The sequence below is a fragment of the Bos taurus genome, chromosome 1 (assembly GCF_002263795.3).
Source record: "Bos taurus isolate L1 Dominette 01449 registration number 42190680 breed Hereford chromosome 1, ARS-UCD2.0, whole genome shotgun sequence".
NCBI classification, from domain to species: domain Eukaryota; kingdom Metazoa; phylum Chordata; class Mammalia; order Artiodactyla; family Bovidae; genus Bos; species Bos taurus.
This window is the reverse complement of record NC_037328.1, coordinates 45,099,220-45,114,020: the sequence shown is the minus strand read 5'-3', so window position 1 is coordinate 45,114,020 and position 14,801 is coordinate 45,099,220. Positions and strand designations below refer to the sequence as shown.

Sequence of the window (14,801 nt, the reverse complement as noted above, 5' to 3'; positions counted from 1 at the left end):
CATAAATCACACAGCCTTTTTTTTATCCTTCCATGCCTGCTGCTAAGTCGCTTCAGTCATGTCCGACTCTGTGCAACCCCAGAGATGACAGCCCACCAGGCTCCCCCGTCCCTGGGATTTTCCAGGCAAGAACACTGGAGTGGGTTGCCATTTCCTTCTCCAATGCATGAAAGTGAAAAGTCAAAGTGAAGTCGCTCAGTCGTGTCTGACTCTTAGCGACCCCATGGACTGAAGCCTACCAGGCTCTTCCGTCCATGGGATTTTCCAGGCAAGAGTACTGGAGTGGGGTGCCATTGCCTTCTCCCCTTCCATGCCAGAAGGCAACAAAAATCATAACTGTTTATGTTGTGACTGAGACAGTGTTGAGACAGTGTTTTCGTCTGTCTCATCACCTGTGACTTTCTCAGCCGAATCCCACAATGGCTCTTTCTTCAGCCTTCTCACCAAAAACATCCACTTTTCCCCTTTGCCTCCAGCAAGACTGCAAACACAGAGCCTCCAGCTCTGAAGGGAGTTCACTGGATCTCATGGCTGCAACCTTCTCCAACTCCAAGAAAAAATGGGAGCATCAACACTGCCAGTGAGAATGATCCAGACTCCTAGAGAAATCTGAAGTCATGAAATATACCAGTTCAATTGTTTACACCTCTACCACCATCTCTCAGAAGTATAATCTTGTGAATGTCCTGTTTCCTGTTTTTGTGCCTTTTCCACTTTGGAGACTCAATACTAAATAGGTACTGGTCATAATTATTAAAGAACTGAGAACTACTTCTAGGAAATAATAGGTGATGCAAACAAAGATTTCGTACAAGAATGTTGATTGCTCAAAATATCAAAAGACCTGAAGCTATCTAAATGTTCAGCAGCAGAGAACTGCTTAAATAACAGTTCATTCATATTATGCGGTAATCTAAAACATGATGTAGATGCATAGGTATTTATGTTAATTAGATGTTTATAAGGTATTATAAAGTGACAAAAACAAGTTCTATATTTAAAAAACATGTAGTAGAGACCTCCCTGGTGGTCCAGTGGTCATGATTTCACTTTCCAATGCAGTAATGTGGGTTCAATTCCTGGCCGGGAAGCTAAGATCCCACATGCCATGTGACCAAAAACCAAAACATAAAACAGAAATAATACTGTAAAAAATTCAACAAAAGACTTTAAAAAATAACCCACATCAAAAAAATCTTAAAATAAAAAAAAGAGTATGTAATAGGATATACACACACAGAGGAAAAAATCTTGAAGAATATATACCAACAGATTAAGGTGAGACGATATTTAAAATTTCACTTCTCTACATAGTTTCTTTTTCTATTATGAGCATGCATATTTAATTAAATTTTTAAAGAGTTAAGAAAACTGTATAGAAGATAAAATCACATCGAATCCTAGTGAGAGGCCTCTATGAATAAAGTACACAAGTTTTAGTATAAATGCACAACCAGAAGTAATCTGTGACACAGGAATCCAAAAGAGAGAAAGCAGGCAGAGTTGGATCCTCTTTTTTTTTTCAGTGTAGCCTTGAGAAAGCTAAAGAAAATTTAATCAAACTACACTAGGATCTTGGGGAGAACTACACTAGGATCTAGGGTGGGGTTGGGGGCGCAGGGGAGCTAGAAATGTGTCTTGCAAAGCTATGCTGTTATTTGCAGTTCTGTGCACTGAGAAAGGAGCTAAAAGAATTATGCACACAGTGGTTCCTGGGCCATGCCAAGCTAAGGCTGGGAAAACAAATCCTAATCTGAATCATCCCAGTTACTCTATATCCCAGGCCATGCCCACCCCTGCAATGAGGAGTTAGAAAGCTATGGCTTTAGTCTGCACTCCAGAGAATTAGCCATTTTGTGTATCCACGAGAGAAATAAAGACACCCCTGTTAATGCTGTAACCTGGGAAAGTAAGCAGCAATGCATTAGGTTTTCCTTCCAAACTGGAATTGTACTTACGTTGAAAAGGTATCATCACTATCAGCAGCAGTAGCAGCTCTTTGAAAAACATCTTCACTAGCATCTAGAAGTTGACTCACTGTTGTCACAGCAACTTTTTTCGCCTGCCAGGAAGAAGGCATTGATTATCACAGAAGACACATTGCATACCACCATCATCATTATAGTTACCACGAATTATTACCGTATCAAGTGGCACCATTGGTATGGTAATCTAGAGATGTTTTTCAAAACTGAAGTTTTGAAAGTATTCTCTCTACCTAAGAAGGCAGAGAAAATAAAGGTAAGGCACAGTGAAAATATAAACTGAGTTAATTAGGAGGCTTAGGTCTCTGAATCTCACCTCATAGCAAGGTGTTTTACAGAACCTCCACCCTTACCCCCAACAGCACAAAAGCAGGTGCTTGGATACAGAAGCAGAAACAAAATAAGAAGAATACAGGGCTCTTTAAAACATTACAGTCCATAATACTTAATATAAGACCTTAATTATACTTACTCTAACTGTTAGTAACTATTAGGCTTAGTAAAATTATTTCCAGTTTTCTTAAAATTAAAAACTCAGAAGTATGTCAGACACAATGTCTCCACACCTGGTTACATTTTAACTGCCTTCTTTATGGATATTGACACCATTCTGTCCTTATGGGCTAAGCCTGTCGTAAATTCTATGTTTGGTGGTCATTATATTTCTTTCAATTCCATATTTATTAACTTGCGATTCGAATCCCACTTTCTTTCCAAAGGACCTCAGATAACAAAAAACATTTTTTAAAATAAACTATTTAAAGAGAATAGAATAAAACAGATGTTTTCAGGCCATGCTGATATCTAACTAGCAGAAACTGGGTCCTTCCATATTGGTGGTTTATAAACCCTGCTAGGCACAGTTTATAAACTGTGCCAATTGGTGAATGCTGCCTGCAGTTCTCATTTTCAGGTACCAGAGTTTAACAGGTTATGATATCAGAAGTGTAAACTAGGCTCAATTTTTTGGAAAACCAAGACTAAAATTCAAATATGCTCAACAGAAAGGGATCCCAGTTTAAAACAGCATGATCTAAAGTGAGTTTCTTAGAACTCTAGTTATTTGGAATTGAATAGAGGTGAGAGGTCAAATACAATTGATAAACATGTTAATAAAGTAAAATAGACTTGTTCATTCCAGGACTTCCCAGAAGATTTAACATGATAATCATTTGTGACTATCCCAAAAGAGAATATTTGGACAAGCAGCTCTTTTTTTATCGATATTCCTTTGAACATCTCTCAGAGAGAGTGCTCTGCAAAATGGTTTTGAGCAGCTAAAACCCTGCCCAAGTCCATACTTTGTAGTAAGGAGTAGAGTTTGAAAGGTCTTTCTTTGTTCCCCTCCCTTTTTTAAAAACCATATGAGTTTTACCTCAGATGAAGCATTTCTGGATGTGTTAAAAATCTGTCCGACCACTCTAGTAGCAGACATGATGTTCTCAGGAGTTAAGTTACTGGCATTCGATGTTAAAATCTGGGCTTCATTAGAAATATTTTGAGACTGTGTTGAGATATTGACAATCTGTTAAAAAAAAAAAAAAAAAGCCCTAACTTTATAAACTATATCTGAACACTTTGCAAGCAACACAGTTGAATAAGCTGGAACTGAATTGACCCTCAACCTCATGAACATCACATCCACTCCATTTTTCATTTTTGCTTTTTCCCTTGCATAAAGGACACAGTACATGTAGGCCAGTGGTTTTCCCAGCCCTTACTATTAATACTTGCCAGGATTAATTAACTATGCCAGGTCAGGGCTCCTCAAGGTATAACCCATGGACCAGTGGTGGTTCACTGATTGCTACAGGGTCCAAAGGGAGATAAAAGCAGAAACTGAAAGTGGTCAGAAACATAACAATTCTGTGCTGTTGAATCTAATAATTTGTAAAATGGATTTTTATCCTATAAGCATTTTTTGTTTTACTTTCCTAGTAATTCATTAGTATTTTACAAAATTATAGCCTGCAATGGGCTGGAAATTTTTTAAGCTGGCTTTGCAGCACGTAGAGTTAGGGAAGTTAGGAAACCTCTCCAGGTACCAGTGAACCTTCAGGCTCTAGGTTGTGAGGCTAAACATATTAACCCATATTATCTTTAGTGGAGCCAAGTGTTAATACGTATGTGTCTATGTGGCTTAGTTTTCACTAGATGGCAGCATCATTGCAAAAATCAAACCAAGGTCCCAGACTATTTACTCTTGTGGAAGAGTCAGAAACAATGTCGAATCAGTAGAAACAAGGTTCTCATTCAAAGGCCAGGTCTCTGCTATGTGTAAGGCATTTAACTAGATGTTTTATAGGGGTTATCACATTTAATATGCAAAACAATATTGCGAGTTGAGCACCCTCATTCCTATTTAAAGGCTTGGAGGGGTTATGGAGCTCACCCGAAGTTCATGCAGCTTACCAATGACAGAAATGACGATCAAAAACTGGCTTATCAGACTCCAGAACATGAAGCCTTTTCCCCAATCTATGTGAAAGTGCAAATGTTAGTCACTCAGTCATGTCTGACTCTGTGTGACCCCATGGACTGCAGCCCACCAGGCTCCTCTGTCCATGGGATTCTCCAGGCAAGAATACTGGAGTGGGTTGCCATGCCCTCCTCCACAGGATCTTCCCAACCCAGGAATCGAACCCGCATCTTTTGCATTGCAGACAGATTCCTTACTGTCTGAGCCACACAATCTATGTGGTTGGCAGCCATCTCCACACTCTACCCTCATCTTCACCCACTCCCTTGCCCAACTGAGATTAGGGAGCCAGTGTGGTACAGTGTGGACTTTAAAGACTGGCTCCATCACTTTTTGGCTGTGGTTCACTGAGCAAAATAGGACACTCTCAGAGACCGTTTCCTCATCTATAGAATGAACACATCAATGCTGATCTATATAGTCACTTTTCGGAGAAAGCAATGGCACCCTACTCCAGTACTCTTGCCTGGAAAATCCCATGGATGGAGGAGCCTGGTAGGCTGCAGTCCATGGGGTCACTGAGGGTCAGACACGACTGAGCGACTTCACTTTCACTTTTCACTTTCATGCACTGGAGAATGAAATGGCAACCCACTCCAGTGTTCTTGCCTGGAGAATCCCAGGGACGGTGGAGCCTGTGGGCTGCCGTCTATGGGGTCGCACAGAGTCGGACATGACTGAAGTGACTCAGCAGCAGCATAGTCACTTTTAAAATTAAAATAACACACATAAAATGTTCAGCACAGTATTTAGCATGCAGTTAGTACTCAATAACATGTAAGTGTGATTAGCTAGAATAATCTATAATATGAGAATGAAAATATAACTCACAGAGGTTGTGTGTGTGTTAGTTGCTCAGTCATGTCCGACTCTTTGTGACCCCATGGACTGCAGCCCACCAGGCTTCTCTGTCCATGGAATTCTCCAGGCAAGAATACTGGAGTGGATTGCCATTCCCTTCTCCAGAGGAACTTCCCAACCCAGGGATCGAACCCTGGTCTCCTGCATGGCAAGCAGGTTCTTTATCGTTTGAGCTACAGGTTATGTAAGGACTAAATGAGATAACACATGTAACATGCCTAGTGCCAAGAGGAACACATACATATAAATTTCTTCTTCCTCCCCTTGCTCAATCCCAGGTACTAACAATTCCTTGCATTTGCATTTGAGTATATCCTTAGTCAAAATAATCTAATTTGCATTAAAGAATAATTATATTTCCCACTTCACCTGCTCATGAATACAGCCCCTGAGACCAGCATCAGGTTCTGAACTTCCTGTTTCAAAGGGGTTTTGATCATAGTTTGTTTCTCTTTATTCTGATCCAAGAGACCATAAAATACCTTCCTTTTGGTATCAAATGTTAGGTATCTATTTTCAGTCAAAACTTCAGTGGTCAAACATATGAGGCCATTTAAAAAATAGTTAAGGATTTAGGGAATGTCTTGTACACACTGCTATATTTAAAATGGATAATCAACAAGAACCTATTGTATAGCACATGGAACTCTGCTCAATGTTATGTGCCAGCCTGGATGGTAACAGGGTTTGGGGGAGAATGGATACATGTATATGTATTGCTGAGTCCCTTCACAGTTGACCTGAAACTACCACAACATTGTTAATTGGCTATACCCCAGTATAAAATGCTTTTGGTGCTAAAAAATAAAATTTTATTAAAAAATGTACAATACCAAAAGTAAAGTGAGAAAAGACATATTTTCGTTTTCTTTATAATATATATCAAATGTAAAATGCAGCTATTTAAAATACTGAAATAGTTCTAAAAAATAAAATATGATATAAATTATCATTTGCTGACCTTTGCCAAACAAACATGTCCAACTGTCCGTTTTCACAAATGGATATCAACTTTAAAATATAAGGATGGTTTTAGTTAATAGTCTTTGCTATTTCTAGTCTGAGAGTTTTGAAAGCATTAATTTCGCATCAAGTATCTGAAGAACAGAGAGTATGTACAGTCTGAACTTTTCCCCATTGCCCATCTCATGGAACATATAGCCTACCTGATTTTCCAAGTTTTCCAGAGTTTGATTACAATTTCCTATCGTCACATTTTGTAATTCTATCTCTCCATTTTCATTAAGACTGCACTGCCGAACTGCCAACGGATTGCCCGCTTTAATAAAAAGAAGAAGCAGGGAAGGATAAATTATGATTATGGGATTAACAAGTACATACTTCCATATGTAAAATAGATTTTAAAAAACCCAGGTTTATTGTTTAGCACTGGAAACTATATTCAATGTCTTGTAATAACCTACAATGGAAAAGAAACAAACAAAAAAAGAATACACATACACATATTCTTAGTTGCTCAGTCATGTCCAACTCTTAGCGACCCCATGGACTGCAGCACGCAAGGCTCCTCTGTCCATGGGGATTCTCCAAGCAAGAATACTAGAGTGGGTTGCTATGCCCTCCTCCAGGGATCTTCCCAACCCAGGGATTGAACCCAGTTCTCCCTCATTGCAGACGGATTCTTTACCATCTGAGCCACCACAGAAGCCCCCCTGCCCACATATATATATATATATATATATATATATATATATATGAATCACTTTTCTATATATATGAAACTAACACAATATTGTTAATCAACTATACTTCAATTTTAAAGAAAAGAAGAAATAAAGAATACTTGGAAAAATCGAAGCAACCACCTACTCCAGTACATAACCCCTTCACAATATGATTTTACTGCTCCTCCCATCAAGAAGTGAAGTCTGTTCCTCCATTTCCTGAATCTTGCTTTGATCAACAAAATGTGGTAGAAATAACATTGTTTGATTTCCAAAACCTAGATCATCAGGAAGACTTGAACTTTAGGTCTTCGCCTTCCTGGAACACTGTTCTGAGACCATCATGTAAGGAAGCAGGTCTAATCTACTGGAGGTGAAAGGCCATGTGAAAGAGACCCGAAGACCTCCAGCCAACAGGCAGCACCAAAGCCTCATGTGAATAAGATCATCTTAAACCTTCCAGCACAATCCAGCTGCCACAGTCAACCCACAGGACTATGAGGAGCTTATATCTTTATTGTTGTCAGGCAGTAAGTTTGGGATATTTTGATACACAGCAAGGGAAAAGTGAATCAGCCAGTCACTGCATGAATATTTCAGGCAGATACCACTTGTCTAGATTTTTAAATCTGGAATTCAAAAGATCAGTCAACTATTTTCTTCCTTTGAAGTCTGCAAGGAAGGTTTGCCTTCCAAAAACAAGGGACATAAGGGCATTGAATTGGATATGACAGAGCATACTAGTCTGAAAGACCAGAAACAATGTGAAAAATTCCTCCTAGAGATTGAACTATATGGGCTTCCCTGATAGCTCAGTTGGTAATGAATCCGACTGCAATGCAGGAGACCCTGGTTCGATTCCTGGGTTGGGAAGATCCGCTGGAGAGGGGATAGGCTACCCATTCCAGTATTGTTGGGCTTCCCCTGTGGCTCAGCTGGTAGAGAATCCACCTGCAATGTGAGAGACCTGGGTTTGATCCCTAGGTAGGAAGATCCCCTGGAGAAGGGAAAGGATACTCAGTACAGTATTCTGGCCTGGAGAATTCCATGGACTATATAGATACTGAATTCTATAGTGCTCTTTCCTTCTTCACCCAAATCTGGGTAACACGTGAAAGGCAAAGAGTTCCACAGTTTTTGCAGCGTCTACAGAGTATGTTACTGGCTCTCAATAAATCATCAGGTTTATTTCCTAGGATTATCACCTGAGCCTCGGCATCTCAACGTCCTCCTCTGGCTAGTACTTAAGAGGCTGTAAATAGATAAAATCACTGCCAGTTGTCATTAGTGGGACAGCTGATCAGTAGGTGAACTCTTCTCAGGACAGCTTTGGGTAGCTGCTTAAGGGGCAACCACTAGAAACACAAAAACTAGAGGTTGCTCCTATAACACTTAAAGCAGAAGGTTAAATTCACTCTTATATGATCACTCCACTTCTACTCTATGGCATAATGAAAATTTTAAACATTTATGTAGGATATTATTTTTTATGTGGCCATAGTTCAAATGCATCTTTTCCTCTATATTACTTACAAGTATGAATCTATCCACTCAGAATCATTAAAAGTATTTTATAAAGCCAAATTAATTAGAAGTAATTATTAATATAATACTAAAAGCAAATTTACCAATTGTTGACATCTATATCGTTTTTTAAAATTTATTTATTTTTAATTGAAGGATAATTGCTTTACAATATTTTGTCAGTTTCTGCCATACATCAACATTAATCAGCCATAGGTATACATATGTCCCCTCCCTCTTGATCCTCCCTTCCTAGAAATCTATATATTTAAATTATTTTATGGGCTCAATCTGAAATTCAAAGATAAGTGTAACAAACATTTTCATACTAATTACTAAGGAAAGAAAAATACATAACCAAGTGAAAGGTGGTGATTCTCTTGTTCAAAAAATGTAATATATTTCAAGCAATTGTGATATCCCTTGATGGGTATATAACTGATATTTTTACTCTTCCCAGTTCAATAGCACAGTTATTTTTTGTAGCCACATCTCTTTTGTAAATTATAATGAAATATTTAAGACATAAAAAACATAAAAATTAAGACATTATGTATCTATTGACATATCACTGGAAGTAAGGACCAATATAATTGAAGCTCCTCTTTTACCTCTGAGCTCTTATCAAGAAGCTAGAAATAACTATGTAAAGAACAGAATAATGAATACTTGAATAAGTGTAATATATGTGGGCAGAGGCAATTTAGATTCGGCAAATGGAAAGCTGGTCTCAATAATCTCTTAGAATAAAGCAAAGAAAGGCATTGGAAGGAGCAATACATGTAATTTATTTAGTGCTTCAAAGAGTACTTGACACATATAGAAATAAATATCTAAATAAAATGTGAACATTTTCTCAGTTTCATTATTGGCAGAAGTTCAATCAAACACTTGCATAAAAAAGCTAGAGTTAGTTACTGAGATATCCGGTTCTGCAGGAAGTGAATGATGACCCACAGGAAGGTATGAGAGGCAAGGGGACTGGTCAGATAAAAATCAATACTAACTAAGAGCTGTTAAAACATTTAGGGAAATCACATGGCACAGTGGGCTCTAAGCTGTCAGGAAAGGAGTCCATGAATTTAAAGGGCTACTCTTAGAAGATATTACCCAATCTGGCATTAAAATCACATATGTCATCAAAATCCTGGATATCATCAGAATGCATATCAGAAATAAAAAATATCATTTGCTCCTTTATTCTTGGAAAGCTTTTATGCAAAAAACATTGTTACACTTCAGGAAAGGTATGCTGAAGCTAGAGAATATTCCAAGATGAAAAACTAAAATATTCAAATAGGTGAAGGACTACTAACTGGACAGACTCAACTGCATTTCTACCTAGAAAGATGAAGTCTCAAAGTAGATATGGTATAAATCCACAGTCTAGCTAATCTTTAAAATTGAGATAAATTATGTAACTGAGAGAACAGATCTCAACTTGGTCAAACTCCAGGAGATGGAGGGGGCCTCAAGAATAAATCAATTGAAGAAGAATTAAAAGGAATTTACTACTGATCTATATTTTAGTTTTTAGGAAAATTGGAATTATGTGTTAACACCCAAAACTCTGAACACTGGCATCATGAAAGGGAGCCAATGCCTTCAACAAAATCTTCCCTGATGCCTCTTTCAGGGATCTAAAATTAGTTGGAGAGATGATAGGTATGATCCCGTGGCGCAATTCATATGCCTAGACAGAGGAGATGCTTGGGAAAGCACATACCGTTTAGAGTGCTCTCATCACATACTTGCAAGGAAGATCCATATCTTCCCACGGGAATTCTGTTAAAAGTAAACCTCCCATACGTACTGTTTTCACAGAAATTAACTGTAATGGAAAGAAAAAATATTTTTCAATCATAAATTCATCATCATCAAGAATTTTTCATTATTAATTTTCATCATTTTTCTTTCTGAATTTCAAACCAGACTAAAGCCAAAGTTCAAATCCTACAGAGTGTAATTTGAAGGGTAACAGAAGGCTTTTAGGCCTCACTGACCACCCAGCAACCTCATATTTTCTTATCTACTTAAGTTACTACCATTACAGTAACTAGTACATTATATAACAGGTTCAGTTAAAATGTGCACAATATATAACTCAGTATAGGTAGGATGTGATCACTAACACATCAGAAAGGATAGTGTATTACATTAGTTGGAACCTTGAAAATCAAAGATATAGAGCCTACAGTGGCAAAGGGATCGAGGGTGGAGGTTAAAGCAAACAGCCAAAGGCATGGGTTTCTGTGGGGTACCCGGGCTGTTCAGAATGTTGTAAATTATAGGAGTGAGTTCTAAGGCTCTGAATCCTTAGCAGGCAGCATGAAGTGTATAGAGTGCTGGGAAGCACACTGCAGATCAAGAAGTGCTTTTAACTTTGATTCTGAGATACCATTGAGTGAAGTCAAGCCACTGATTTAATAATATCTCTCCAAGAGAAAGATAGAAAAAACAAAAACTTCACCTAAGTAGATATTTGGACAAGTAGATGCATCTTGACTTCAGAAAAGTTAAATATGTTAGAATTATGATATTTGAAATGATGTAACATGGCATATTCGGAGAAGGCAAAGGCACCCTACTCCAGTACTCTTGCCTGGAAAATCCCATGGATGGAGGAGCCTGGTGGGCTGCAGTCCATGGGGTCGCTAAGAGTCGGACACGACTAAGCGACTTCCCTTTCACTTCTCACTTTCATGCACTGGAGAAGAAAATGGCAACCCACTCCAGTGTTCTTGCCTGGAGAATCCCAGGGACAGTGGGGCCTGGTAGGCTGCCGTCTATGGGGTCGCACAGAGTAGGACATGACTGAAGCGACTTAGCAGCAGCAGCAGCAGCAGCAACATGGCATATTACCATTTGAAAGGACCTGGGAAAACCATATTACCCATTGCCCTATAGTAGACACTGCAGTCAGAAAGAAGAGCAACCATTAGTTTTACAGAGAAACTTGACAGTTGGAAAATAAAGGCAGTGTACTGAACATACAGGTAAATAGCACAAGAAAACTCAGTTTTTACTCTTCAGCTAATAAACACATCTTAAATTCGTGATCATTATGCCCATTGTTACTATGGCAATTGACAGGAACTTCGAGAAGCTTTGCTGCTGTCCTTAGAAACGTAAGATTCACCTAAATCTCACACCCTAGTATTATCCCAAGTAACTTACTGATTGTACATCTCAGTCCTTTCCACTCTTCTGGACAAATGCATCTGCCATTTTGCCGGGTTCCACCATTCTTGCAGAACTCTATAGGGGTGCTTGACGTAGAGGTAACTGTTCCTAAAGAAACAATAAATAACAGAATAGTGTATGAACTGGCTGATTAGTTTCCTTTTTGGGGTCTGTGGCCTTTGATTTCTATATGTAAAATCACTATGTTTGAAGACCACTGCTGAAAAATATTCTTTGTAATATGATCAAAAAAAAAAAAACAGAATTTACACAGGATATACAATGCTTACTAGATGCTATGGATACCAAAAAAAAAACCCCATATTTCAAAGATATAACACCCTGTCCAAGGAGATTTGAATCTACTGAAGGAAACAGGAGGTTATGTCAATAGATTAGATAGATATAGTCAAAACATGTCAATGCAGATTTACAAGTGCTATAAGAACTCAGAAGAGAGATGAAAACAGAGGCAGACCATCCAGGAAAGACTGGTAACTATTCCAGAGAAGAGCGGATGTTAGCATCAGGTTTTAAGACTAAATCTAGAAAAGTCAGATAAAACGTAGGCAGGATACAAAGAACAAAAAATTCAAAAACATGGAAAGTTCTAATGTGTCCAAGTACAGAGAAAAGCCTAACACATCAGGAGCATTGGTTCTTCGTGGATCAGCAGCAGAACATAAGTGGCACTGTGAGCAGCTTTATAGACCAAGCCAAAAAGAGTTTATCCTGCAGGAGCCTGGGGCAGGGGGCTGGGGCGGGGGAGGTCTTAAAACAAGGGAGTAACATCATAAGGAAAGTTTTTTAGGAAGACACCTCAAGCAGTATGGGAAATGACTGAGGCTGGGAGGCAAAGGAGACCAGCTAAACGAGAACCTGATCTAAAACAGTGGCTCTAAGGAAGTTAGGGATCAATCAACTCAGGAGCACTCCTGAGACAGGATTTGGATCTAGTGACTGGTTATTTTGAGCTGAGGACACTGGGACTCTAAACCAAAAGACAGGGTGGATGGTGAACAAATTAACCAAGCTTAAGAATACAGGAGGCAGAGTTCTGGTCCAATAATGATGGAGTCGATGGTACCATATTAATCACCCTACAGGTGATAGTTTAAAACTCTGGACAAAAATTTTAAAATAAGTAACTGAGGACATTGGACAGCAATAAAAAACAGAAACTGAAGTCTATGGCAAGTTTATAGAGTTCCCCTGCTAAGGGCACTACCCAGTCTGTATAGCAGGAGTGGCTGAAACACCAGCAGAAAGCTACAATCTTAATGGGTGAAAGTATGAAGATCTGGGGTTACCACACATCTGGAAATTGAAGGGAGACAGCCCAGAAAGGAAGGAGCTATATAAAAGGGAGACACGAAGTCTGGCTGTAAATTCCCCTCAAATCTGAAGAAAACATATATTTTTAAAAATAAACAGAGTTTCTAGGACATGTGGGAAAATATCAAGAAGTCTAACCTATAAGCAAATACAGTCCCAGAGAGGGAGATGAGAAGGAATAGAGCAGATAAATATCTGAAGGAATAATGGTCGAAACTTCTTAAACTTGATCCAAGAAATTCAGTAAAGCCACAAGCAAAATAAACACAGGGGAAACCACATTTAGACACATCGTGGTAAAACTGCTAAAACTCAAAAATAAGGAGAAAATCCTGAAAGCATCCAACCACCAGTCCGGACAGTTTTACTGCTGAGTTAGGGTAGAAATAATACCCATCTTATATAAATTCTGTTGGAAAATAGAGAAAGGGAGAAACTTCCCAAATGATATTATAAAGCCAGGATAACCCTGATACCAAAATCTGACAAAAAACACCTTAAAGGAAAAAAAATTACAGACCGATAAACTTCATTTATCGGAGAAGGCAATGGCACCCCACTCCAGTACTCTTGCCTGGAAAATCCCATGGATGGAGGAGCCTGGAAGGCTGCAGTCCATGGGGTTGCTGAGGGTCGGACACGACTGAGCGACTTCACTTTGACTTTTCACTTTCATCCATTGGACAAGGAAATGGCAACCCACTCCAGTGTTCTTGCCTGGAGAATCCCAGGGACGAGAGAGCCTGGTGGGCTGCGGTCTATGGGGTCGCACAGAGTCGGACATGACTGAAGTGACTTAGCAGTAGCAGCAGCAAACTTCATTTATACAGATGCCAAAACCTTTTTGAAAAGTAGCAAATCAAATCCAGCAGTATATAAAAGTGACAATCCATCATGACAAAGTGAGATTTATACCAGGAGTGCAAAGTTGGTTTAACAGTAGAAAATCAATTATTTAATTCACTATGTGATAGAACAGAGGGGGAAGACAATATAGTCATTTCAATAATCATAAATTCAAAAATCATTTCAATAAAGGTGGCAAAAAACACCTGACATATTTTTTTAACCTCTCAGCAAATAAGGAATAAAAGGGAACTTCTTCAAACTGATAAAACAATCATCTATGAAGAACCTGCCTCTAACATCATACTTAATAGTGTAATATTAGATGCTTTTTGGACTTTCTGGGTGGACCAATGGTGAAGAATCCTCCTGGCAATGCAGGAGATGAAGGTTTGATTCCTGGGTCAGGAAGATCCCTTGGACTAAGAAATAACAATCCACTCCAGTATTCTTGCCTGGAAAATCTGGACAGAAGGGCCTGGAGGGCTGCAGTCCTTAGGGTCGCAGCAGGACACACCTGAGCATGCCTGCACATTGAATACTTTCACCCCTGAGATTGACAGAAATAGTTTAATATAACTGCTATAACCACTTTTATTCAACATTGTGCTGAAGATGCTGACCAGTGATATGAGTATGAAAAAGGAATAAAAACCATAAAGAAAGGGAGAAGTAGAACTGTCTTCTGTTGCAGATGATATCATCAAATACATATAAAATCCTAAGGTGTCTCAAAAAGAAACACTACTAGAATAAGCAATCCCACTGCTGGGCATACACACCGAGGAAACCAGAATTGAAAGAGACACGTGTACCCCAGTGTTCATCGCAGCCCTGTTTATAATAGCCAGGACATGGAAGCAACCTAGATGTCCATCAGCAGACGAATGGATAAGAAAGCTG

At 38.9% G+C, this 14,801-nt stretch overlaps 1 protein-coding gene across 2 annotated transcripts in view; it reads right to left on the bottom strand.

The window, feature by feature from the left end:
* ADGRG7 (adhesion G protein-coupled receptor G7) overlaps positions 1-14,801 on the bottom strand; it is a 63,263-nt gene that overhangs the window by 31,307 nt on the left and 17,155 nt on the right. Inside the window, exons 2-6 of one of the 2 annotated variants that reach the window (NM_001083702.1) lie at positions 11,712-11,825; positions 10,261-10,365; positions 6,492-6,604; positions 3,361-3,510; positions 1,959-2,062 (exon numbers count right to left, since the gene is read on the bottom strand). In NM_001083702.1, coding sequence (NP_001077171.1) covers positions 1,959-2,062; positions 3,361-3,510; positions 6,492-6,604; positions 10,261-10,365; positions 11,712-11,825 — 586 coding nt within the window. Of the gene's footprint in view, positions 1-1,958; positions 2,063-3,360; positions 3,511-6,491; positions 6,605-10,260; positions 10,366-11,711; positions 11,826-14,801 lie in introns of those variants that run through there. The other variant, XM_015470857.3, reaches the window with a different exon arrangement.